Source organism: Vicia villosa, linkage group LG7 (assembly GCF_029867415.1).
Source record: "Vicia villosa cultivar HV-30 ecotype Madison, WI linkage group LG7, Vvil1.0, whole genome shotgun sequence".
Lineage (NCBI taxonomy): Eukaryota > Viridiplantae > Streptophyta > Magnoliopsida > Fabales > Fabaceae > Vicia > Vicia villosa.
The window spans coordinates 95,101,427-95,129,121 of NC_081186.1; the positions used below are offsets into that span (position 1 = coordinate 95,101,427).

The 27,695-nt window shown below is 32.0% G+C and overlaps 1 protein-coding gene across 2 annotated transcripts; it reads left to right on the plus strand.

The window, feature by feature from the left end:
• Positions 1-18,616: 18,616 nt before the first annotated feature.
• On the plus strand, positions 18,617-27,153 carry LOC131615956 (probable inactive receptor kinase At5g10020). Of its 2 annotated transcripts, none has more exons than XM_058887155.1 (4): positions 18,617-19,539; positions 23,705-24,625; positions 24,844-26,313; positions 26,410-27,153. In XM_058887155.1, exons 2-4 carry the CDS (start codon positions 23,722-23,724, stop codon positions 26,985-26,987), a joined length of 2,952 nt encoding a protein of 983 aa, XP_058743138.1. In that variant the 5' UTR covers positions 18,617-19,539; positions 23,705-23,721; the 3' UTR covers positions 26,988-27,153. The 2 variants fall into 2 exon arrangements, with proteins under 2 accessions (XP_058743138.1, XP_058743137.1); XM_058887154.1 differs by lacking the exon at positions 18,617-19,539 and adding an exon at positions 22,635-23,480.
• Positions 27,154-27,695: the final 542 nt, after the last annotated feature.

Sequence of the window (27,695 nt, forward strand, 5' to 3'; positions counted from 1 at the left end):
TAAATAAAGAAAATAATTTTTTTATAAGAATTAATATTTTAATTTACAATGCATTTTTAATACATTAAATATATATATATATATATATATATATATATATATATATATATATATATTAAAAATATTTATCAATATAATCATTTAAATTCTTAAGTTTTCTATTTTTATTTATCCATTTTTCTCTTATTTTAAAAATAAAAAAAACTAGCAAAAATTTTCATGCCACCAATAATGCACACTACTTTTATCTTTAAGAAAATAAATATTGGCAAGGGCCAACTAGTTTGTTTTATGTTATGTAAGGTTAGGAGTGGGATGCATCATGCATATTCTACCACCCAAATGACATTATTAAGGGAAACAATTCCTAAAGAAAAAAAGTTGTGAGAATTAAAAGCATAAAAAAGGAACACTTTGTGAATAATTCCTTCTAGAAAAGGTTAGAAAAATAATAAATAAAAGTGAACTTTGTTCCTTACAAGATGCAATTGCAACCCACCAGTTTTATCAATTATTCTATACCAGTTTTATCAATTATTCTATACCAATTCAAAGGTATTTAGAAAATAGTAATAAAGAAGTTGAAACTTGAAAGAAATTTATTTATTTATTATAAAAGGTTTGAAAAGATGGTTAGGTATATTATTGAATTAGAGAACAGAATACGAGTAAGAGAGAGAAAGCATTACCTTACAATATTATTTTTTTGTTGATACTAAAATAAAAATATGCAATTTAAGTAGAAAATATATTCTATGATATATTTTAAGTAGAAAATATGCAATTTTATTAGTGTATATATTTATTACTAATTATATTTAATAATGATTAATCTATAATATAAGAAAATTAATGGTTGTGGAAAAGTCCAAAATACCCCTATTTAATTTTTTGCCACCACATTAAAATTGTGATTTTTGGGTTTTTGTACTATAAAGTTCTTAATTTTATTATTAAAATAATACAACTCTTATATTTTATCAAACTTATTCTTTCTATTCTCTATTTTTTTCTCTTTCATTACTTTCTCACTTCTTTCTTCCAGAAAAATCTATCAATCTATATCTATAATATAAGAAAATTAATGGTTGTGGAAAAGTGCAAAATACCCCTATTTGATTTTTTGCCACCACATTAAAATTGTGGTTTTTCAGTCTTTGTACCATAAAGTTCTTAATTTTATTATTAAAATAATACAACTCTTATATTTTATCAAACTTATCAAATCTCTCTCTATTCTCGATTTTTTTCTCTTTCATCACTTTCTCACTTTTTTCTTCCAAAAAAAAATCTATCAATCTATCTATAATATAAGAAAATTAATGGTTGTGGAAAAGTCCAAAATACCCTTATTTGATTTTTAGTCACCATATTAAAATTGTGGTTTGTTAGTCTTTGTACCATAAAGTTCTTTATTTTATCAAACTTATCAAATCTCTCTTTATTCTCTATTTTTTTTCTCTTTAATCACTTTCTCACTTCTTTCTTCCAAAAAAAAAAATCTATTATTGATATTTTTTTATATACGAAAAGTGGTATTTATGATCGAAATATTTTTTAGTAAAAAATGATTTACGGGAAAAATTTATTCAAAAAATCTATTATTAATCTAAATATTTTTATATACGAAAATTTAATATTGATCCAAATATTTTTGTAAATGATACCTAAATAAAAATAATATTTGTATACAAAAAAAATCTATTATTTACGAAAAATGGTATTTATGATCCAAATATTTTTTATTCAAAAATGATATAGAGAAAAAATCTATTATTGATCTAAATATTTTTATATACGAAATTTACTATTCATCCAAATGTTTTTGTAAATGATACCTAAACAAAAATGAAGTTTGTATACGGGAAAAAAATCTATTATTAATCTAAATATTTTTATATGCAAAAAATGTTATTTTTGATCTAAATATTTTTTATTCAAAAATTGAATAGGCCAAAAAATCTATTATTGATCTAAATATTTTTGTATACGAAAATTTGATATTGATCCAAATATTTTTGTAAATGACACCTAAACAAAAATAATATTTGTATATGGAAAAAACCTATTATTTACGAAAAATGGTATTTATGATCCAAATATTTTTATTCTAAAATGATATACGGAAAAATAATCTATTATTTATCTAAATATTTTTATATACGAAATTTACTATTGATCCAAATATTTTTGTAAATGATACCTAAACAAAAATGAGGTCTGTATACGGGAAAAAAAATCTGTTATTGATCTAAATATTTTTATATACGAGAAATAGTGTTTCTGATCAAATATTTTTTATCCAAAAATGGTATATGGTAAAAAATATATTATTGATCTAAATATTTTTTATACGAAAATTTAATATTGATCCAAATATTTTTGTAAATGATACCCAAATAAAAATAATATTTGTATTAGTATTTACGAAAAATATTATTTATGATCCAAATATTTTGTATTAAAAAATGGTATATGGGAAAAAATCTACTATTAATGTAAATATTTTTATATAACAAAAATGAAGTCTGTATACGGGAAAAAATTTATTATTGACTTAAATATTTTTATATACGAGAAATTATATTTATGATTAAATATTTTTGATCAAAAAATGGTATACGGCAAAAAATATATTATTGATCTAAATATTTTAATATACGAAAATTTAATATTGATCCAAATATTTTTGTAAATGATACCTAAACAAAAATAATATTTGTATACGGAAAAAAAATCTATTAATTACGAAAAATGGTATTTATGACCCAAATCTTTTTTATTTAAAAATAATATACGGGAAAAAATTTATTATTGATCTAAATATTTTTATATAAGAAATTTACTATTGATCCAAATATTTTTGTAAATTATACCTAAACAAAAATGAAGTCTGTATACGGAAAAAAAATCTATTATTGATTTAAATATTTTTATATACGAGAAATGATATTTATGATTAAATATTTTTAATCCAAAAATGGTATACGAGAAAAATCTATTAATGATATAAATATTTTTATATATGAAATAATCAATTATTTATCTAATTTTTTTAAACTTTTTTATTTAAAATAAATGATGTATCCAAATTCGCGTAACCGAACAGAACCCGTGCATACGCACGGATTTTTTACTAATTTAAGTAGAAAATATGCAATTTAATTTGATATGTGTGAGTATATATATATATATATATATATATATATATATATATATATATATATATATATATATATATATATATATATATATATATATATATATATATATATATATATATATATATATATATATATATATATATATATATATATATGAAAGTCAAAACTAGAACAATTAGTCACGTCTCAATCATTAATTTATACTATTAAAATTAATTATCATAAATGTCATATTATCATGTTTTTGCTAGTTAATTGGATACAATAATAACAAAGTATTAGTATAAAATTGACAAAGTGTTTTGTTTTAAAATAAATAAATAAATAAAAATTTGAATTTTTTATCTTGATACTAGTGAGGGGATATGTTTCAATCATGTTAAGAAAAATTAATTAGTAAGATATATATATATATATATATATATATATATATATATATATATATATATATATATATATATATATATATATATATATATATATGTACGTGTCACACTCTCTTATGTCCATATCAAAAGCTGTCACATAATTAGTTCATTAGTGGGTTGTCACCTTTTGCAAGTTCCAACTAAGATAGAACTAACATCACCAAAAGGTCACAAACTATGTTAAAAAGCTACAATTACTAATTAAGAAAAACAAAATATGACTAAAATGACTTAAATTGATGTAAAGAAGTTGTGTAACAAAAGATTTTACGACGGAGTAAGACTATCTACAATGATTTATATATTCAATACTTTTCTTTTTTATTTTTTATATTTTATATCATCTTTTATCTCTTCCATCAAATAATTCGAACATTCATTCAACTTTTACTTACTACAATAATTTTTATTTAATAAAATTCAACACTCTATCCCACCACTTTTATTTCATATTTTTATTTTTGTGATTATATATTAATAACAATTGAAATTAAATTAAAATAATTAAGACTTAAATATTTTATTTTAATGTTTTTCTAATTTAATAATTTATTTTAATTTTATTGTTCTAATTTTATATTCTTAATTAATTTTGGGTATTAAAAGGATTATTGTTGGGATCCATTTCACTAAAAAGATGTTTAAAACTACAAACAATAAATTTATTGGAGGTTAAATAGAAAAATTCGAGAAAAAAAAGTCGATTTTGTGTGTGTCCAAATCAAATGAACCAAGTCTCTATATTTATAGACAAAAAATGATGAATTTTAGTGAAAATTAAAATAAATAAAAAATTGATTTATTATAAAATAATTATTCCAAATAATTATGATGAAATAAAAATCTAAATAATCAAAACTACCAATAGAATTTTGCAAAGTATATGATGTGGTCCCCACTCCTTTCTCATTCAACATGTTGAATATTTTCAACACCAATTAATCCACATCACATTCAACATCTCATTCAACACACAATTGGAAGCATTCAACTATTGAAAAATTATTCAACACCCCATTGCAAGTGGTTTAAAAGAAGTAGGTATTTTTGGTAGAGATCCTAGGGATAGGGATAGAGATAGAGATAGGAATAGGGATAGGGATGTAAATAGATATTTATGGGGACGAATAATATGATATCTGTGTCTGTTTTATTGAATAAATTATAATATCCATATTTGTTCTATATCTGTGTGGATATATGCTAAGTGAATAATCTACGGATTTTTAAGTATTTACGGATATTTACAGGTATGCATGGATAACACTATTTTTCTAAAATTATGTTTTGAAAAAAATATTATCAACTTCTTTTAAAGACACAAGACGTTATTATCACATAACATCCATACAAATCTCTCTTATTTTAACATCAAAATTTCATCACATTAATTTCCTTCATTTTTCCCAAAGCATAATATCCATACATTTCATTTTTAACAAAATAAAAGAATGATATTGTGATTATGAATTATGGTGGAAGAGAAGAGGAATGAGGAGTAAAAATGATGACACTGGTTGAACGGGGAAGGAGCGATTTTGAAGTATAGAAAAAGCTAAAATATGAAATGGCAAATAAAATTTCTATGTAATATAAAGGTTTTATTCAAATAAAACTTCAAAAACAATAATAATATGAGGAGACTAGTTTTTTAGAAGATGAAAAGATAGTGTAACACCCCATATTTTCCTAAATTTAATTTAATTGGAAATTAAATTATTATTTGGAATTATTCAGTATTTTGTGGAATTATTTGGAAAGAAATATGAGATAGGCTATTGGGCCAAGTGTGGTGTTAGTAAAGAGGGGGTACTATGTTAGTAAAGCCTTTACTAATTAAAATGTTATGTTTCATAAAATAAGGAAAATTGGGAAATGAGGAAAAGAATCAGAACGTGAAAAATGAGAAGGGGAAGAGAAGAGCTGAGGAACGTAAAGAGGAGCCAAAGAGGAAGAGGACCAAAGATCAAGAACTCTTGGCTAAGGTAAGGGGGGACTCTCTGGTTATCATCTATTATCGTGTTCTTAGATAATAATATTGATTAGGGATGTTGTTGAGTCAATTGGATCATATGTTAGGTTTAGGGAGGTTATGAATTGATGAAAATTGCATGAATTATTGATAGATTATGTGTTGTTTTGATGTGTGATGATGAATAGTGATGCAATTGATGATTAACTGCCTGCATATGATGTTTAGAGTCAGTTTTGGACTCAGATGGAACCAGATCGCAGGATCTGACGCAGACCCGATAGTCTGCGAAATCGCCAGTTCGCGCCGCGTCCTAGTGTTGGCGCCGCGAAGGCGTACTTTTTCCTCGCATCGCGCCGCGTGCATAGGTTTGCGCCGCGAACGTGTTTTTTTGTGGTTCAGGTCGCGCCGCGAACTTTGGTTGCGCCGCGTGCTGTAGCGTTAGTTGTTTTCTTGGAAAAGTTAAATGATGTGTAACTTTCGAACCGTAGGTCCGTTTTTAGTGCCGTTTCGAGCACGATGAATCTTATGAGATAGCCTACGTGTTTAAATGATGAAATGAGGTGTGAATCCAATTATTTTTAAATATGATTTTATTTCTCGATGAATGATGTATTGTACATACATGTGATGCGATATGTTAAATACATGCTATGTTGAAATATTAATCATGTGACGATTTGTTTGATTGGATGATGTATTGTTGACATATATGATGAAATGTGACAATATAGGACGTTGTTTTGAAAACATTATGATGTGATGATTTGTAGAGAATTGTATGATGTTGATTGATTGTATTGGAATGATGCGGGTACATGTGTGTTCTTCTTATTGATGATGATGATTGATGTGGACACATGTATGTTCTTTAGTGATGATGATGATGATTAATTGTATTGAATGATGCTAATGTATATAAACATACTTTGATGATGATGATGTTAATGATGATGATGAAATGAGTATTTGATGATGTTACTCATTAGACTTGACGATGGTATAAGTATGTTGTATATGTTGCATTCATTCATATGCATTTGATGATGGATCCCGTTGATGAGTGGATCGTTGGTGGCTAATTCCCATTGTGCGGAGATTAGTAGGCAGTCATCGTGTGCCCATGGGGGTGTGAGCGATGAGGTTAGTCGTGTGCCATGTGGGGTGGGAGCGACTTGAAGGGCAGTATCGCAGAGAGAAGTCCTGTGAATATGATTCACGAATTTTGGTACCACATGCATAGTGTCAGTTCATACATATGCATACATTTATAACATGATTGGAAGTATTCCAGTGTTATAAATATTGATGACGTGTTGGTTGTGTGTTTTGTTGAAATAATGTTGAGTATGCTTGTCTGTTTGAAAGATGTGTTTTGTTGACGTTTGTGTAAATGATGGATGTTCCTGATAATCTGAATATGATGAATTGGGTGAATAATATAACTATGATGTGTTGTTATTTAAGATGCAATAACATTTGTTAACTGTGATGAGACTCACCCTTACTGTTGACATTTTCAGATTGAGGATAGCTGCTTTTGGTTCGGTGAGGATTAGCTCATGAGCCAGTTCGTTTAGTATAGTGTCGGTGTCATGCTCTGATATTGTAACACTGGGGGAACGCTAGTTTAGAGTTATGATGATACTCTATTTTGTTGTTATTGGAGTAATTTGTGAGATATTGCATAGACGATGTTATGCTTATCCGTATGGTGAATTTCCGCTGTGTTAACATGAGATGTTTGGTGTATTATGATGAATTGTTCCTTAGTGAAAGCATGACAATGAATTTATGATAAATTTGTTTTAATTGGAATTGTGGCACCCTTGTTTATCATGTTTTACTCTGAATTATTTTATTAACTTCCGTGGGGTTTAAAAGGGTGTTACAATAGTGGTATCAGAGCAGGTCGGTCCGTCCGGCCAATTGTTGAGTCAGTTGAGTTGCGCGACAGTTGTATATTGTCGGCATTTTATTCCTTGGTACGCGACATGTGAGTGAATCACTGTCGGTACTTGGTTGTTTGTTGCAGGTGTTGGATTGAAACAAGTGGGGGAGAAGCTTCGTTTCTCGGTTATGTTTCAGTTGCAAGAAGATTGATTCAGTAGGCTGTTGTTGGCAACAGTGCGAGCGTTGTCGGAGTTTGTTGTTTTCCGAATTGAAGGTGACTTGGAATTAAGACTTCACTGGGAATTGAGTTGGAACATATTGAAGGAAGGTGATTAGAGGTAATTGACAGTTATTGTAAGAGAAGGAGATTGGAGAGTTGCGATGTGTCAGCTCTGCTGGTGTGTTGTGAAGTTGTCAGTTGAGTAGCCTTGCGTCTCGGAAGAGGTTCAGTTACGAGTTTGCAAGGAGGATTGTTGTCGTGATGTTGCAGAAAGCGGACTTCGGCGGGGGAATGTGTCGCTTAAGTTATAAGGATGTTTGGAAGTGAAGAGATACGATAAGAGGCTGTTTGGAATGTGATAGAGTTGAAGAGAATGAGTTTTGGAGAGAGATTTTCGTAAGCAAAACGCAGGAAAATTGCTGAATGGCTGCGGAACTTCGAAAATTCATAACTGGAGTTCTGGACATCCGAATTGAGTTCCGTTTGAAGCGTCGGAAAGCTAACGAGATGAACTTTGTTATAAAAATAGTTGCAGCAGCTGTAACATATTTAATTGTGACAGGATGACGTTGGAAAGAGGTGGAGTTACGGTTACTCTTGTTCTTATAACTAGACTTGTTTATTGGTACTGCACGGGATGTCAGTGTCAGTGTTGAATGGATCGAAGGAATAATTAGAAGGTTTGTTGAGGAGTAATTTTAAGAATTGAATTTACCAATTGAGGATTTTTGGATATATCGTATAGAGTGTCGCTGCATGATATCAGTGTTGCATTTTCGGGCAATGATTGGAAAATTCATATCTTGAGTTCCGAGTGTCGGATTGATGTGCCGTTTGAACCTACGAAGAGGAGGGATTGTGTTCTAATTTATGGGAGAGTTATAAATACAGTAGAGTGACCCTATGAGGAAAGGTTCTGAAGTCGGTTATGGAAGTGTGAAACTTGTTGAATAAGAATGCTTACTACCGTGATTGTTGGAAACAAAATTGAGTGTAACATGTTGTTGATGAGATGTTCGGTAATAAGGATGGTTTGAGGGCCGATGAATTTTAGTGAAGAGTGCATTAGTAGTAAAGATGGGATAAACTTTAGAACCCTTGGAATCGTATTTGTGATGGCAAAATAACGATAAGTATAAAAGAAAAATTGTAGGGAATTTCTAACATTTGTTAGGAAGACTTTGTTGAGATTCCGAGTGGGATGATATTTGGACGTGAAAGATGTAATAGAATTTGGATTAAAACCACGAGTTATGAATATGGTCTTGGTCTTACAGGCTAATTGTATGGTTCAAAATTCGAAGTGTTTAGTGATCATAAGAGTTGAAGTACCTCTTTGATCAGAAAGGGCTTAATATGAGGCAGTAGAGATGATTAGAGTATATTTTTGGATTGGGATTTTGGTTTGAATTACCATCCTAATGAGGAAAATGTTGTGCTATTGTGTTGCGTAAGAAGTCCTTAAAATGTCGTTGCTAATGATGAATGAGTTGGATTTAATTGGACAATTTAGAGACTTGAGTTAGTATGTGAAGGCACTCCTAATAGTGTTAGATTGAGTATGCTAGAGATGACTAGTGGTATTCTTGACGAGATTAGAGAAGGTCAGAAAGATGATGTTGAGTTGATCGATAGATGGACTTTGAATTACCAAAGTAAAGGCGGTGAATTCAGAATCGACGAAAACGATGTAATGAGGTTGAGTGATTGAATTTGTGTAACTGATGTTTTGAGCCTCAGAAGGATATTCTATAAGGACACCGTAGTGAATTATTGGACTATGAAGATGTTAATGAGTTTGGGTGCAAACTCGGAAAATGGACACTATTATGTAGTAACGACGGCTTATGCTTAAATATGATTTTCAACTAATATTGACAAATTTAGGACTTGATCACCCTAAATCTCTTGTTGGTAGTAGATGGAATCATATAGATGAGATGAGCTTGTTTTGTTACCTTAATGGTATAAGATGTGATGAATGCGAAGCCGTGGGAATAATCACTCACTATGTTATGTGAATTTATGAAGAGGTGGATACGAAAGAGTGCAACATGATGGACAAATGACTTAAGACGGGTAAATCAGAGTCGCACAACGAAAGTGTGATGTGGAGTAGTGTTATGAGTACTACTCGCGGGAAGTAAGGAATTAATATGTCGGAAGCCTACATAGAGAATATGTATTGATCTATATGTTGGATTTAGAATCCATTGGATGTAAGGATGTCGTGTCGAAGAATTATAAATCTTTTGAATAATTGCCGAGATGATGAATATGTTATTACGGTTGTACGTAGTTAACGAGTATGTATTCGGTGAAATTAAAACGAAGAGTTGATGCTATATGACGTTGTAATAATTTGGTGTTGTTGTTAAGGGTTATTGTAGATTTCCAGATATAATGAGGAATTATACTCTATGAAGGGAGAAATTGATTTAATTCTTAGAAAAGATTGAAACTCAATTTGAGTTGTTGTAAGAAATTGTGTATTGAAGCTGATGAGTGTGATTATAATTGCTTGTGTATACTCGTTCCGATGGCCGGAATGTTTAATAGATGTAGTAATTCAGGAATTTGCTTTTGAGTGCGAGTAAGTATTACTGAATGGTAAATTGGTACCATGAATGATGAAGAATGATTCTTGAAACGAATGAGTAAAGAGAGTCGGAATCGGGTAAAACTCAGAAAATCTATTTGGTATAGATGATTGTGATGAGTAGTCAGAGTAGTGCGGAAAAAGCGGAATGTAACGTGTTGGATAATTACTGGTGTGACTTAAAAGGAGTCAGATAATTGGAATTCAATGGTATAAGAATACGAGTATTGAGTTTCTTGAAGGGAGTGGTTGATGAAAAATGTAAGTATTACATTATCACTTAGATGGAAAAGTGTGTCTAAGGTTGGTATGTTTGGTAGATGGTATGCATTACTGCAGTGTTGATCAGTGTGATCATACTATAGATTGTGTAATTGTATTACTCGGCTGTTGAGCGTATTGTATAGGTTATGCCTCAATGTTCTGTTGTTGCTAACCTTTTAGAGATATAATGAGTGGTACAACTTTTGATGGTCAAATGCGACGTAAGAACTGGGATTTGAATGTATGAAATATGTTTCCTGTTGGTTACGTCAGATGGATTTTTAGGATTGACTGATGGTAATGTTGATTGGGAGCTGGAGACTCAGGTGAAGGACTCTTATACGAGCTGGTTACTTGAGGTATGTTTTCGAGGACGAAAACTCTTTTAGTGGGGGAGAGTTGTAACACCCCATATTTTCCTAAATTTAATTTAATTGGAAATTAAATTATTATTTGGAATTATTCAGTATTTTGTGGAATTATTTGGAAAGAAATATGAGATAGGCTATTGGGCCAAGTGTGGTGTTAGTAAAGAGGGGGTACTATGTTAGTAAAGCCTTTACTAATTAAAATGTTATGTTTCATAAAATAAGGAAAATTGGGAAATGAGGAAAAGAATCAGAACGTGAAAAATGAGAAGGGGAAGAGAAGAGCTGAGGAACGTAAAGAGGAGCCAAAGAGGAAGAGGACCAAAGATCAAGAACTCTTGGCTAAGGTAAGGGGGGACTCTCTGGTTATCATCTATTATCGTGTTCTTAGATAATAATATTGATTAGGGATGTTGTTGAGTCAATTGGATCATATGTTAGGTTTAGGGAGGTTATGAATTGATGAAAATTGCATGAATTATTGATAGATTATGTGTTGTTTTGATGTGTGATGATGAATAGTGATGCAATTGATGATTAACTGCCTGCATATGATGTTTAGAGTCAGTTTTGGACTCAGATGGAACCAGATCGCAGGATCTGACGCAGACCCGATAGTCTGCGAAATCGCCAGTTCGCGCCGCGTCCTAGTGTTGGCGCCGCGAAGGCGTACTTTTTCCTCGCATCGCGCCGCGTGCATAGGTTTGCGCCGCGAACGTGTTTTTTTGTGGTTCAGGTCGCGCCGCGAACTTTGGTTGCGCCGCGTGCTGTAGCGTTAGTTGTTTTCTTGGAAAAGTTAAATGATGTGTAACTTTCGAACCGTAGGTCCGTTTTTAGTGCCGTTTCGAGCACGATGAATCTTATGAGATAGCCTACGTGTTTAAATGATGAAATGAGGTGTGAATCCAATTATTTTTAAATATGATTTTATTTCTCGATGAATGATGTATTGTACATACATGTGATGCGATATGTTAAATACATGCTATGTTGAAATATTAATCATGTGACGATTTGTTTGATTGGATGATGTATTGTTGACATATATGATGAAATGTGACAATATAGGACGTTGTTTTGAAAACATTATGATGTGATGATTTGTAGAGAATTGTATGATGTTGATTGATTGTATTGGAATGATGCGGGTACATGTGTGTTCTTCTTATTGATGATGATGATTGATGTGGACACATGTATGTTCTTTAGTGATGATGATGATGATGATGATGATTAATTGTATTGAATGATGCTAATGTATATAAACATACTTTGATGATGATGATGTTAATGATGATGATGAAATGAGTATTTGATGATGTTACTCATTAGACTTGACGATGGTATAAGTATGTTGTATATGTTGCATTCATTCATATGCATTTGATGATGGATCCCGTTGATGAGTGGATCGTTGGTGGCTAATTCCCATTGTGCGAAGATTAGTAGGCAGTCATCGTGTGCCCATGGGGGTGTGAGCGATGAGGTTAGTCGTGTGCCATGTGGGGTGGGAGCGACTTGAAGGGCAGTATCGCAGAGAGAAGTCCTGTGAATATGATTCACGAATTTTGGTACCACATGCATAGTGTCAGTTCATACATATGCATACATTTATAACATGATTGGAAGTATTCCAGTGTTATAAATATTGATGACGTGTTGGTTGTGTGTTTTGTTGAAATAATGTTGAGTATGCTTGTCTGTTTGAAAGATGTGTTTTGTTGACGTTTGTGTAAATGATGGATGTTCCTGATAATCTGAATATGATGAATTGGGTGAATAATATAACTATGATGTGTTGTTATTTAAGATGCAATAACATTTGTTAACTGTGATGAGACTCACCCTTACTGTTGACATTTTCAGATTGAGGATAGCTGCTTTTGGTTCGGTGAGGATTAGCTCATGAGCCAGTTCGTTTAGTATAGTGTCGGTGTCATGCTCTGATATTGTAACACTGGGGGAACGCTAGTTTAGAGTTATGATGATACTCTATTTTGTTGTTATTGGAGTAATTTGTGAGATATTGCATAGACGATGTTATGCTTATCCGTATGGTGAATTTCCGCTGTGTTAACATGAGATGTTTGGTGTATTATGATGAATTGTTCCTTAGTGAAAGCATGACAATGAATTTATGATAAATTTGTTTTAATTGGAATTGTGGCACCCTTGTTTATCATGTTTTACTCTGAATTATTTTATTAACTTCCGTGGGGTTTAAAAGGGTGTTACAGATAGAGTATAATAAATTCGAAAATCATTCATTCAATTCGTACATCCTCTTCATTATTCCAGACACTCTTCCTTGCATTTGATTTCTTCACCAGTCTTGTGCATAATCGATTGAGAGGCTGAATTATTCTGAGTATTTTTGCTTTCTAAACTCTAAGATAATTAAGAGAGTGCTTGAAGTACTTTCAAGGAAAATGACTTCATTCACAATTCAGACCTGGATCCATTTATCTTTATCGAACTTTCTAAAAGTCTTAAAAGTATTTATACACTGGCTTTCGACGCTGCTGTTTCAAGCATCAAAGTTATGAACCAGGACATTGTCAAGTTGGATCGCTTTGATGGAACCAACTACACCAGATGGCAAGACAAGATGACGTTCCTATTGATTGCCCTGAAGGTTCATTATGTCTTAAATTTTGACTTAACACCGATTCCTTAACCAACTGGAAGAACTCAAGAAGGAGCACAATAAATGTAAGGAGGAGGAACTTCTATGACGTGGACATATTCTGAATACACTGTCTGATCGTCTCTACGACCTCTATACGGATAAACCTTCTGCAACAGAAATATGGAAAACACTTGAGTTTAAATTCAAGGCCGAAGAGGAAGGTACAAATCTACTTGATCTTGTACATTCAAATTTGTGAGAATTTAACGACATGTTAACCCGTGGGAGAAATAAATAATTTATTATATTCATCGACGATTCTTCTAGATACACACATGTTTATCTCTTAAAGCATAAATATGATGATTTTAATGCCTTTAAAATTTATAAAGCATAAGTGAAAAATTAATTAAGTAGAAGTATAAAATTCCTTAGGAGTCATAGGGGCGGTGAATACTTTTCTATTGAATTTGATGCATTTTATGAAGAACATGGCATAATACATGAGTGTTTTGCACCTCAAACGCCACAACAAAATGGTCTGGCCAAAAGAAAGAATCAACCATATCAAGAGATGATGAATTCCATGTTGATGCACTTTGAACTACCACTCAATTTGTGGGGCGAGGCCTTACTATTCGCTTGCCACGTATATAACAGAGTTCCTTTAAAGAAAACCGGTATATCTTCATATGAGATATGGAAAGGTAGAACACCAAATATCGGTTACTTTAGAGTGTAGGGGTGTGTAGCCTCATACAAAAACATGGATCCTAAAATAACCAAGTTGGGTCCTCGAGGGATAAAATGCTCGTTTGTAAGATATGCGCAAAACAGTAAAGCATATAGACTTCTAAACTTAGAGTCTAATGTGATTGTAGAATCCTGGGATGTAGAATTTTTTTAAAATCTTATCACTAAAGATAAGGAATCTGAGTCGACCACAAATAAAGAATCTTATGAAGAAGATTCTTCTCAGATTTTAGAAATACAACCTGAAAGCACTTCTCGGATCATTGAAGCACAACTCGAGCCTAGGATAAGCAAAACAGTCCGGAAAATAAAAAAATCTTGGACCAAACAAAATTGATCATTAACTTATATCCTTTTATCTATTTGAAGGAAATTGTAAGAATTTTGTTCAAAGCATTCCTATTATTCTTCAAGTAGAGGATGATGATCTTAAAACCTACAAGGAAGTTGTAGCTTCAAGAGACTCTTCCTTTTGGAAGAGGACGTTATATAAGATGAAGTTGATTCAATTATGTCAAACCACACTTGGGAACTTGTTGATTTACCAGAGGTATCATAGTGATGGTACCTTAAACACTTATAAGGCCAAACTAGTAGCAAAATAATTTAGATAAAAGAAAGGCATAGGTTACTTCAACACATATGCACCAGTGGCAAGGACTACCATAATTAGATTGTTGTTTGTCTTGGCCTCCTTGAACGACTTTATAGTTCATCAAATGAATGTTAAAATAAGATTCCTAAATGGAGATCTCGATGTGGAAATCTACATGAAACAAACAGAAGGCTACATGCTTTTTGGAAATGAACAAAAGGTGTGTAAGCTTTATATGGCTTGAAATAAGCACCAAAACAATGACATCAAAATTTTTGACATACTTTCAGATGGATTCATTTCTAATTGTTGTGAGAAGTGTCTATACACAAAGGTGTACAAAAACATTTTAATATTTCTTTGTCTCTATGTTGATTACATGTTAATAATTAACAATGATTTTAATAGAATTTTAGAGATATAGAGGTTTCTAACTTCCACTTTCAAGATGAAAGATCTTGGACTTATTAACACAATTTTAAGGATCAAAGTAAAGCGAAATAATGGGGGTTATGAACTTAGTCAAACACATTACATTGAGAAAATACTTGATAAGTTCAAACACCTAAACTTTAAAGAAGTAAACACTTCATTTGATCATGTCCTCAAACTTCAAAAGAACAATGGAAGAGCAGTGGCTCATTTGGATTATGCAAGTGCAATAAGGTGTTTTATGTATTTAATGCGATGTACCAGACCCGACATATCTTTTGGAGTTAGTAAAATAAGTAGATTTACTATTAATCCAAATAATGAACATTGGAAGACAATCACAAGGATTTTTGGCTATCTACTAAAAACCAAAAATCTTGGCTTTCATTATAGTAGGTTCTATGCCATACTAGAAGGATATACCGATGCGAGTTGGATATCTAATATTGAACAAATCTACAACTGGGTGGATATTTACACTTGTTGGAGGAGTAATTTCTTGGAAGATCAAGAAACAAACATACATTACTCTTTTAACCATGGAATCAGAGTTTGCGGCTCTTGCTTTCGCTGGTCAAGAAGTGGAATGGTTGAGGGACATTCTGTTTGATGTTTCATTGACTAAAGACAACGTTTCAAAGGTGATGATTCATTGTGATAACCAATCCACTTTAGCTAGAGCATTCATCAAAGTGTATAATGGAAAGTCTAGACATATATGGCTTAGACATTCGTTCATGAGAAAACTAATTAAGGATGAAATCATTTCACTCACCTAGATACAAACAATCTATAATTTGGAAGAACCATTTACTAAGCCACTGGCAAGAGACTTAGTAAAAACAACCTCGAGAGGTATGGAGTTGAAACTCGTTGAATAAGAGTTCCAACAACGACGACAACCCAATCTTATGTTAACAGAACATTAACTTCAAGCTTTAAGAATTAATGGTTTTAAAGCTTTGTTACCACTAAGGTTTGTGTTGTTCTCACTAAGGTTAAGTTTTAAATTGAAAGGTACCTAATTGTACTAACACTCTTTATACCTTATTTTATGGAATTAGATTTGTCATTATTAGAACAAGTGGAGAATTATTGGAAATTAATGAACAATTAATGCCATGGTTATGTTCTAATATGGGCCATTGAGTTAATGACAATAAATGTATTGCAAATAGTCCCACATAGAAAGTGGCACTAACTTTAAGAGAATTTATAAAGACCTTGAAACATTAAACTCAACAAAAGGACAAAAGAGGATAAAGTGCCACATGGACTAGTGTGGTGGTCCCAAGTATTATGCCACTTGACTCAATTCAATCTCTCGCCGATGAGTCCAAAAAATAATACTAATAGATTTAATTGATAGTTTGGAATCATTTGTGATAAAAATGAGAATATGTGCATATTTCCACACATAATCTTTTCTAAATTATCTCTCTACAAAGAATTATATAAACAATTTTTTAGGGGTGTTCATTGGTTCGGACAAATCTAAACAAAATCGAAATTCAAACTAAATCAAGGTGTTTGGGTCGGACATTTTTTTAGTTTGGGCAAAAACCAAACCAAACCAATGAAACTCGATGTTGATTGATTCAGGCAACAGATTTTCAAAATTCTACTCGTGAGTTTGTCTACCCGAAGCAACCATATTAATTCATATTATTTAAATGATAATTATCATGAAAATTAGTATAAGATATTTCACTTTAAGAATAAAAAATAAAATGCCACTTGTGACATTCATAGCCTATATGAAAAAGAAATTAGGAATTTTATATTATTATGAAATTAAAAATTAATTGGTGTAAAATAGATATTTTTGCATATTAGTTTCTAATGTATCCGATCAATCCAAACCAAATCAACTAGTTGTTTTTCGGTTTTGTTCGGTTTGGATTTTATCGTAAAAAAGAGCAAATCCAATCCATATATTTTTTATCGATTTAAACATTCAATTTTCTCAAAATCGAAATAAACTGACCCGCGAACACCCCTACCATTTTCCCTTAAACAATAATTGTCTGTCATTGAAATTACAATTTCAAGACAAATTTATTAAGGTTTGCGTCCAAATCTTTGTCAAATGAATGTTCCTTCAAATTATGTAAACGTCATATCTATAAACTTCACTTCTAATAACAAGAGAACAACTTAAAGAGACTTTCAATGGAAACTACCAATTACCAAATCCTCTTTTTTGTTTTATTTTAGTTTAATTTAGTATGACAATTCCGTCATATTAGCAAAATTATAGTAAAAAGAATAAAATCAAATTTTAGATTAATCTTTAAATATATTCATAGGTAGGAAAGTATAAGAGCTCATAAAGGGTGGTGTAGTAGAAATTCTCTTTTTTTAAGGTTCGAACCAGATTTTTTTTTTGTGACCAAATATTATGTATTAACACATAACTTCTATATTTTGGAAATCTTTTACACAATGTTTTCCATAGAGTTCCAACTTATACCTGATGGATGCAGATATATTCCATCCTTTTATGGTGACTCATTATTTTTGATTTTTTTTGTGCGATAGCTCCCATCTGTCGTGAATATATGGCGATTTTCTTAGTTTCCATCACACTTGAAGCAAATCCAATTCTTCAATAAATCTTTAAGCTATTCTATATCAGAATTTAGAAAAAATAAAATCAAAATATTCTGCCAGATTTTTGACATAGCAAAGTAGTACTAATACAAAGGTCATTTTAAAAAATTGAATCAACCACCAATTATTTTCTTTTGAATCCTTTGGGTAAGTACCGATGCTCAAAGAGCCAAGTACGCGAAGTATTGTTGAAATAGATATTTTAGAAAATCCTCTCTAAGTTCTCAAAGTATGTCGCATATATAGGTGTTCATTAGTTCAAATAAATTTAAATTAAATCGAAATTCAGATTAATTTATGGTGTTTGGATTGGATATTTTGTAATTCCAGCAAAAATCAAACTAAGCCAATAAAACTTTATGTTAATTTATTCAAACAATGAATTTCGAAAATTCTATGTAAGAGTCTGTCTACCCAAATCAATCATAATTAATTCGTATGATTTACATTGTCATTATCTTGAAAACTAGTATAAAAGATTCAACTTTAATAAAAAAATAATACGTCATTTGTAATATTTACAACATATATAAAAAAAATTAGAGATTTTATAATATTATGAAAAATTAGTTGACATAAATTATAGCACAACTGTGACATTTACAATTATAAGTATTTCTTTTATAAATATTTCTGCACATTTCAACCTAAATCAATCTTTTTCTCTATTTATTTCGTTTGAGCTTTATCGTAACAACGTGTCAATCCAATCTATACAAATTCATATATTTTAACCGGTTTGAATATCATAATCTCTTGAAATTGAACCAAACCGGCTGGAGATATTGGAAGTTTAAGATGGCTGTAGTGTACTTTACCCTGATCTAGAGTTGGAACACATGGACTGTTACAACCTAATACAAGAATATCAAAATATTGTTCTTTTTATTTTTCTTTTATTCTAGCATGCTAATGTTTTCAAAATGGTACACATTTTGATATTACTTAATTATTTGTAGCATTCAGGTAGTTGAGGTTTTATAAGTTTGGAATTTTGTTATCATTTAAGACAATGTCACATAGACATAGTAGATATCAATAAGTATCAGAACATGCCACATATAATGAAATGTTAAAATAGTTTTGATTACTTATGATCAACTGATGCAACACAATGAAATGCAGAATAGTTTTGGACTTGGTTACTCATGATCAACTGATGCAACGTGCGAAAATAACTTATCTTCCACGAGCAGTACTGTTGGTGCTGTTATCTTACTCGATTTCGATTTTGGTGAACATGTCTGCAATCGGACCGTCGCAGAATAAACATCTCCATCGAAGGCTGTTCTCACTGGAATGTCAAGTTGTAATATGCCGGCTTACCTGTCAAAGATGATCAATTAACAAGTTAACTACAGTTAGAGTGATCATTCCCTGCTATAGGATTCGCCCAGATGAAATTACTCATGCAATGATCTTCATCACCTGTACAACATAGAAAAATGAAGGATCCTAAGGTGTTTGCTCTCTAAGTACTCCAAACGGATTTGACTGTCACATCTAAGAAATAGGAAAATATTGTGATGCAGAACTCATAAATGAACACAGAAAAGTGATGGAGTTAAAGCAAGAAGTTTGAGCTTTGAAAATCCGATGAAAATTTGAGGTAATTGATCATGATTAACGTATACATTGCAATTCATATTATATTACTTTGGATGCTAAAAAATTTCTATTAAAGTTTATCTATAATCCTCTTAAACATAATGCATTATAACAAGTGAAGTCTAGCCACAAAATGTCATATTTTTCACTTCTAGTTCAGTGGTAATTAATTACAGCTAAGTCGTAATGGATTACGAGTTTTTAAACTTTGAATTTTATGAATGTTACGAAGATTACAACTTTGCTCATAATCGATTACGAGTTAAAAAATGTCACCTTTTCATAAAACAACATGTTTGAAAATCAATGCAAGACTTTATGAAACTATTTCAAATTCATACATATATTCATAGAGGATCTTAAATTCTTTTAAAATGTTTATCATTATACTTTCAAGTTTTGAAACCATACATATTTTTCAAACATCATAAAATTTTAAAATAGAATATGAGCGGTATTATTTTAAATTGTGATATTAAAAAGGGAAATTCGTTTATCAAATGTGAAATTAGAATTCAAGCCATCAACAAATTCTTCAACAAATTATTTAGAAAGTGTGTGTATTGCTTTTTCATCATTGTGCGTTGCTGAAAAACGTTTGTAAATAGAAAGTGGTGTACTTTTTTGTTTGGTGAAGATCATCATAATATTTGGTGATTGTGAAAAAGGTTCTTTGAGTTGGTGTGATTCAAAGTCCACCAAAAGATTTGGTGTTTAGATATGTGTTAGAAGGTTGTGGTATTGGTGAAGACTTGTACAAGGATCTAAATATAATGAAAATCATCTAAGGAACTACATAGATATGCTCCTTAGAGAATTTTCAATCTATGCCTAATAGAAAAATACAACATATTTACTTTCTATTCTTTCTAAGGTAAAATTTCCAATCCTTTGACCCATTTGATTGAACCAATAATTATGAATCTATGTGTTTGTAAATATAAAGGTGAAAATCTTGCAGATGATCCATCCGAAATTTTGATGACGATAATAATATTTAAAGTCAATGACAATAGCTTTCAACCTTGATAATAATGTTCTTATCAAAATATCTCATGTCTCATCAATAAAAAGAGACTCAAGATCAAAGTTCTCAATACCTAGCAAAAAAATCTTGAAGTCTCTGATAAAGTCTAAAAGTTCATCAAGTTGTGTCTGTTTATTTGTCAGAGTGACCTGAGTATTGTAAAAGTAAATAAGTATTATAGAAGTACTAAGGTAACTCACACATACAGACACACACCTAAAATATATTTTCAAATGTTTTATCGTTAAAATTATTTTTTAAGTCAAGCCAACTGATTAAAAAAATCAAAGCCTTTTCCAAACTAGTTTTGAACCAACCAACCGATTGGTACATTGTTTCAATCGATTGACAAAACTTTTCTAAGTCATCCAATTGATTGAAGTATTAAGCCAATCGATTGAAGAAGAACTAATCAATCAAGAACTGGCAACACATGACTCGAAACAACTCTGTAGTTAATATTTTTTTTAGGCTTGCTAATCTGTTACAATTATCATATTTTATTCTTAATATATTTTTATTACATTTTATTTCTATATCTTATCTTGCATATCAATCAAACAGATCCTAAAATCACCGTTGCATTTTTTGTGTTAAAATTACAAAATCCGAATCTCAAAATGAATGATGCATACTTCAAAAAATGTGTCACTACGCGCTTTTGCAGTGGAATCCATTGATTAAAGGTGGTTCAAAAGTTTGCCAAAAGAAGTGGTTAAAAAGAAAGAAAGAAGATATGTAAACAAATTCCAAAGTCAAAGGTGGAACTCAACGAGGCACAGTTTTTTTTATTATTTACTTTTTTTGTTTTAATGTGAGTACAGCTATGAGGTAAAAAGAAACAGTTTTTATGATTTTTTTTCTAAAAGTGAATTGAGTATGAAATTAGTATCATATGAGCTACTAAGTTTTTTCTATACAAATTAAGAGTCTGCCATGCCATCTAAAGTTATTAAGGGGGAGAAGGGAGTTTTTGTTGGCGCAACGTCGGGGGAGGGTCGAGTTCGGGAGCATTGATAATTTTCGGGACATTCCTTTGAGGAACACACCTTTGTGGGAGAGACACCACTTCTCCACCTAAAACCTTAAGGTGATAGGTGAGTGGGTTCTCCCACTTATATATGCTCAAGTCACCACACACATTTCCAATGTGGGACTATTATCCACACTCACACTTGATTCTCAACACTCCCCCTCAAGTGTGAGTCTTACACAATGCTCCCCCTCATGTGGAAGCTCCTCTTCCACATACACTTGTATCCGTTGACTTCAACTACATGTATCCGTTGACTTTCAACTACAAGTTTTAGCCGGTCCCATACCATTGTTGGCGCAACGTCGGGGGAGGGTCGAATTCGGGAGCATTGATAATTTTCGGGACATTCATTTGAGCAACACACCTTTGTGGGAGAGACACCACTTCTCCACCTAAAACTTTAAGGTGATAGGGGAGTGGGTTCTCCCACTTATATATGCTCAAGTCACCACACACATTTCCAATGTGGGACTATTATCCACACTCACACTTGATTCTCAACAGTTTTGAGGGATACCAATTGTTCATGGGGATCATTTACTGATTTAAATGTGCAAGAAGGGCTTTATGAACACAACTTAGAATCCTACGTTGGGCATAATGAGCCTAGTGTGAAAGGCTTATGTAGGATTTGACAATCTTACTACCTTCTAAGTCATTGTTTTGAGTTTGGTTTGGTAAAATTCATATCAATTGAATTGCATTGATAATGGTTGTCATATTGTTGGGTTTGGAATACATGTACCCAATTGACTTTAGAATGTTTGAAGCATGTTTTATTTTTTATAAATAATTTTTTATATCCAATATTTGTCATTTTTTTTTATGAGTGGATAGTAATCCCTCCGTTTCTTTTTAGTTGTTATTTTTATAATTAATGATTGTTGTTATATTTTAAACAATAATTATGTTTTTCCCTATAATATTCTTAATTTTTTAATAGTTAATTTAATTTTTTATATCTATCTATAATAATAATTAGATATAATACTACTTAAAAATGAACAGAAGAAGTATTTGTTTATATTCTGAAATGATGTTTGGTTTCTTGAATTTACTTTACAAAAAATATGATATAACTCAATTTGAGCCTAAATATTAAAATATATACTAAAAATAATTGAATAGCTGCACAAAATAGTTACTACACTTAAAATTTAAGTGCATACGCCACACTGCATGGATATTGGCTTGACGGAGGAATATGCGCCATGTAGTGTGACACCTCTTCTTAAAAAAGAATGCACGTGTTACACAGAGTAACGTATTTTCTATCCCGAAATTTTTATATAAAAGTGATTAGTTTAATAATTTTTTTGAAAATGTGATTATTTTAAAAAAATTTAATTAAAAAATTACAGCTATGTCAAAACAACGGTTATAGTATGTTTAGACTTTAGACACGTGTATGCCTAGTCTTTCTTGCATTCTATGAGATTTCACTCCAAAACTGTAGATTTGGACTTGTCAAACAAAAACCTTTTATAAATCTGGTTTCATATGTGGTCACACAAGACTTCAAGTTTAAAAACAATCAGACAAAATTTCAACTGAAAGTAAAATAAAATCCATTTCCAAAATAACCAAAAAGTTAATACCAATTTGATACGTCTTAATCAATGTTTGTCGTTCTCAAAAATGGATCCAAAGATATAATAATAATAAATATTTGTACCAATAACATGTAGTAAAATATAACACTAGTATTAAAAAACAAAACACCACCCTACCTACCTGCCATGCTTCTTACTTATGGTTTCCAACCAGTAGTGTAGTAGTACCCTTCTACTTCTACTTCTACCTTCGTTCATCACTTCACCTAACTAACTTCTATATTATAATCATTCATCTTTCATCTCTAATGCTAGCCAATTAACAGGTAACAATGTGCTGTTATTTTTTTTATATAGCTAGTTTCTTGTTTAATTTTTATCATGTAAAGAAAATTAGTATATTTTGAGCTATGAAATTGGCAATTGCTATGGAGTTATTTATTTATTTATTTGTATTTTTTTTTCTTTTTTTTTTTAGTTAGAGATTTGTAATTATGGAAAAAAAAATTGATGTTTCTATCATTGTTGTTGTTGATGATGTTTGGATTAGGAAAAACTAGGAAAGGAATGCAGGCTATTATCTGGTTGATGCTGTTGTTGATGGTGAAAATTGTATTGGGAAATTCAGATACTGATGCACTTCTTGAACTCAAGAAGGGTATTCAAACTGACCCTTTTGGATTAGTTCTTAATTCTTGGGATTCCAAGTCATTAGACTCTAATGGATGTCCTCAAAACTGGCATGGAGTATTATGTATTGAAGGAAATGTTATATCTATCTCTCTTGACAATGCCGGTTTGGTTGGCGAGTTTAATTTCGTTGCGGTTAGTACTCTTCCCATGCTTTGTAATTTGACAGTTGTAAACAATAGTTTCACTGGAAGTATGTCACGAATCCGTCCGATGAAGTCGCTTAAGTTTCTCAATTTGTCTCTCAACAAGTTCACCGGCTCGTTACCTTCTATATTAGTCGAGTCGCGTAGTTTAGTGTATCTGAATCTCTCTTCGAATGGATTTAGCGGCGTTATCCCGAACGTGTTTCACAAACTTGAGGAGTTGAAGTATTTAGATATTCGCAGTAATAACTTTTCGGGTGATGTTATACATGTATTTGATCAGATGGGAAGTGTGTTACATGTTGACTTGAGCAACAACAGGTTTTCTGGTGCATTGGATTTAGGACTTGGAGATGTTTCGTTTCTATTCTCGATTCAGTATTTAAATGCGAGCCATAATTCGTTGACGGGTGAACTGTTTGCTCATGATGGTATGCCGTATCTTGATAATTTAGAGGTGTTTGATGCTAGTAATAACCAGATAGTTGGTAATATACCTTCCTTCGCATTTGTTGTGTCGCTAAGGATTCTTCGGCTCGAATGTAATCAGTTGACAGGTTCATTGCCAGAAACTTTGTTGAAGGAAAGTTCAATGATGTTGTCTGAACTGGATCTTAGTCAAAACAAGCTTGAAGGTACCTCATTTCTGTGTTTTCTGTGTAAATTGTATTCTACGCGTGTCAGAGTCTGAAACCGACATCGACACTTGTGATTACGTTTAATTTAATCATTTTTTCAAATTATTACTGGTATCAACATGTCAGTGTTGGTATCGTGTTTCGAGTGTCCGTGCTTCGTGCTTCATTGATACATACTTTTCTCTTACCTTACAAATGTAGAATTTTCCTTGCAGGTTCCATTGGAAGCATTACTTCATTGACTCTAAGGAAGCTTAACCTATCTTCAAACAAATTATCAGGCTCATTACCTTTCAAAGTAGGACACTGTGCCGTCGTCGATTTGAGCAACAACATGTTTTCAGGTAATTTGTCAAGGATCAAGTATTGGGGAAACTATGTAGAAGTTATTCAACTAAGTTCAAACTCGTTATCCGGAACACTTCCAAATGAAACTTCTCAGTTTTTAAGGTTAACTTCACTTAAGGTATCCAATAACTCATTGGAAGGTTTTCTGCCACCAGTATTAGGAACATTTCCAGAACTAAAAGAGATTGATCTGAGTCTCAATCGGCTTTCTGGATCCCTCCTACCGAACCTTTTCGCCTCGACGAAATTGACTACTCTTAATCTCTCAAACAACAACTTTTCTGGACCGATTCCTCTTCAACTTCCAAATAGTCCATTGGTTTCTTCCGAAAAATTTAGTCTGACGTCGCTTGATCTTTCGAACAATAACTTGAATGGCATTCTTTCTCCGAAAATTAAGGAGCTTCATAATTTAGAATATCTTAACATATGTAACAACAAATTGGAAGGTGCTATTCCTAATGATCTTCCAGATGACTTAAGAGGATTCAATGCGTCATTGAATAATTTTTCTGGTGTTGTACCTGATAAATTATCGCAGTTTCCTGAATCAGCATTTCGTCCAGGAAATCCTATGCTGATATTTCCGAATTCTCCGTTATCGCCAAAAGATAGTTCAAATTCCATCTTAGGTTTGAGGTCACATAAGAAGGTTTTCACTAGGAGTGTCTTGATTACATGTTTAGTTACTGGTGCTTTTGTGATGGCTATTATGGCTGCAACGATTTTTTATAGGATTCGTCGGAAAAAAGAAATGGCTTCTAAACAAGACGCGACCGCAAGTGACATTGTCCCAGAGAGTACTTCTCCATCAAAGAGAAGAAATTTGGAATCTTTGCCGCATTCTCAGAGTGATGATACCGAAAACATTCATCCAACTGTAAAGAAGCCTAAGAATGAGGAAGGAATGTCTTCGCCAGTGTCTATTTTATCTGCTTCAAATCCTTCACCTTCTACAAGCCGTCAGTTTGAGAATCCTAGTTCGCTCAATGTATCATCACCGGATAAACTGGTCGGGGACTTACATCTATTCGATGGATCGTTGATGTTAACTGCAGAAGAACTTTCGTGTGCTCCGGCTGAAGTTATCGGTAGGAGTTGTCATGGAACACTCTACAAAGCTACACTTGAATCTGGTCATGTTTTGGCTGTCAAATGGTTAAGAGAAGGAATAACCAAAGGCAAAAAGGAGATGGCTAGAGAAATCAAGAAACTCGGGACAATCAAGCATCCGAGTTTGGTTTCTTTTCTCGGTTGCTACCTCGGGCCAAAGGAGCATGAGAGACTGATTATATCAAATTTCATGAATGCACATTCTTTGGACATTTATTTGCATGGTAAGATTATGGCTTCATATTTCGAATTTTTAGGCCTTATTAACTTGTATATTGGACAGTTCAAATTCACGGATTCTTTCGATTTTTTTTTTACAGAGGCTGATAGAAGAAATCTCAATCCTTTGTCTCTTGACGAAAGGCTCAGGGTGGCCGTAGAAGTGGCGCGGTGTCTACTTTACTTACACACCGAGAAAGCCATACCTCATGGCAATCTCAAATCCACAAACATTCTACTAGAAACTCCAAACAGAAATGCCTTGCTCACTGACTACACCCTGCATCGAATACTCACCGCAGCTGGTACTTCCGAGCAAGTTCTGAATGCAGGTGCGCTTGGTTACCGTCCGCCCGAGTTCGCTAGATCAACCAAACCAAGCCCGTCCTTAAAGAGTGACGTCTACGCATTCGGAGTCGTCTTGTTAGAGCTCCTAACAGGAAGAAAATCAGGAGAAATCGTGTCGGGGATTCCTGGCGTGGTTGAACTTACCGAATGGGTGAGGTTCTTAGTCGAACGAGATCGGTCTAACCAATGCATTGATAAGTCCCTTGCAGAAGGATCATCTATGATTCTTGATGAAATGCTAAAAGTGGCTCTAAGATGCATTCTTCCAGCATCTGAAAGGCCTGACATGAAAACAGTCTTTGAAGATCTTTCAACAATAAGAGAGAGTTGATGATCACAACCTCAACCATTGGCATCATCATTGTTTATAAATTGTTTTGGTTATTTTTGAAGTATACTAGTATTAAATTTTGTTCCCTTGATGACAATTCTCCACAGGAATTTTAACAAGTCTCATGATGATAAATGATATTCTTTATTAAAGCAAATTCATTCTTTTCAACCCTTTTATTGAGAATTGTATATTGTTGAGTTTACAGTATTCTTTTCTAAGCTCTAAGTGCTAGAGGAGACTTATGTGAAAAAGAGAAAAAAACGTATCCGTCCTGTACATTTTATATGGAAAGTATTAATTATAAGAAATATTAGAAACTATGCTAAGAATACCTTCATAGCTGAAAACTAAACTATACATGAACACAAATGTGAATTGAATATAGAATGAATGAAAAAGAATGTATTCATTGAACTTGCTAGGTGAATTTTCCTTTAACTAAAGTAGTGTCTCAAACAAGAATGTATTCATTGAACTTGCTAGGTGAATTTTCCTTTAACTAAAGTAGTGTCTCAAACTTGATGCATTCCACTTACTTGGAATCTCCTCTACTGCGTAAAACCCATCTAATAACAGTTGGAAAGTACTTATAATCACACGGGTCAATGCGTTGTTATGTAGAGTGTTGTCGTAAATGTGTTACTTACAATCACGGTTCTGTTGTTGTATTCTAAAAAGCGCGCGCGATATCACAACGGATAGTTA

What these genes read in the sequence shown, in the direction of transcription:
- LOC131615956 (XM_058887155.1), top strand. Translation starts at nt 23,722, where the DNA reads ATGCAGGCTATTATCTGGTTGATGCTGTTGTTGATGGTGAAAATTGTA. An exon ending in TAGTCAAAACAAGCTTGAAG is followed by an intron (nt 24,626 to 24,843) that starts GTACCTCATTTC and finishes TTTTCCTTGCAG; the next exon opens with GTTCCATTGGAAGCATTACT. An exon ending in TTTGGACATTTATTTGCATG is followed by an intron (nt 26,314 to 26,409) that starts GTAAGATTATGG and finishes TTTTTTTTACAG; the next exon opens with AGGCTGATAGAAGAAATCTC.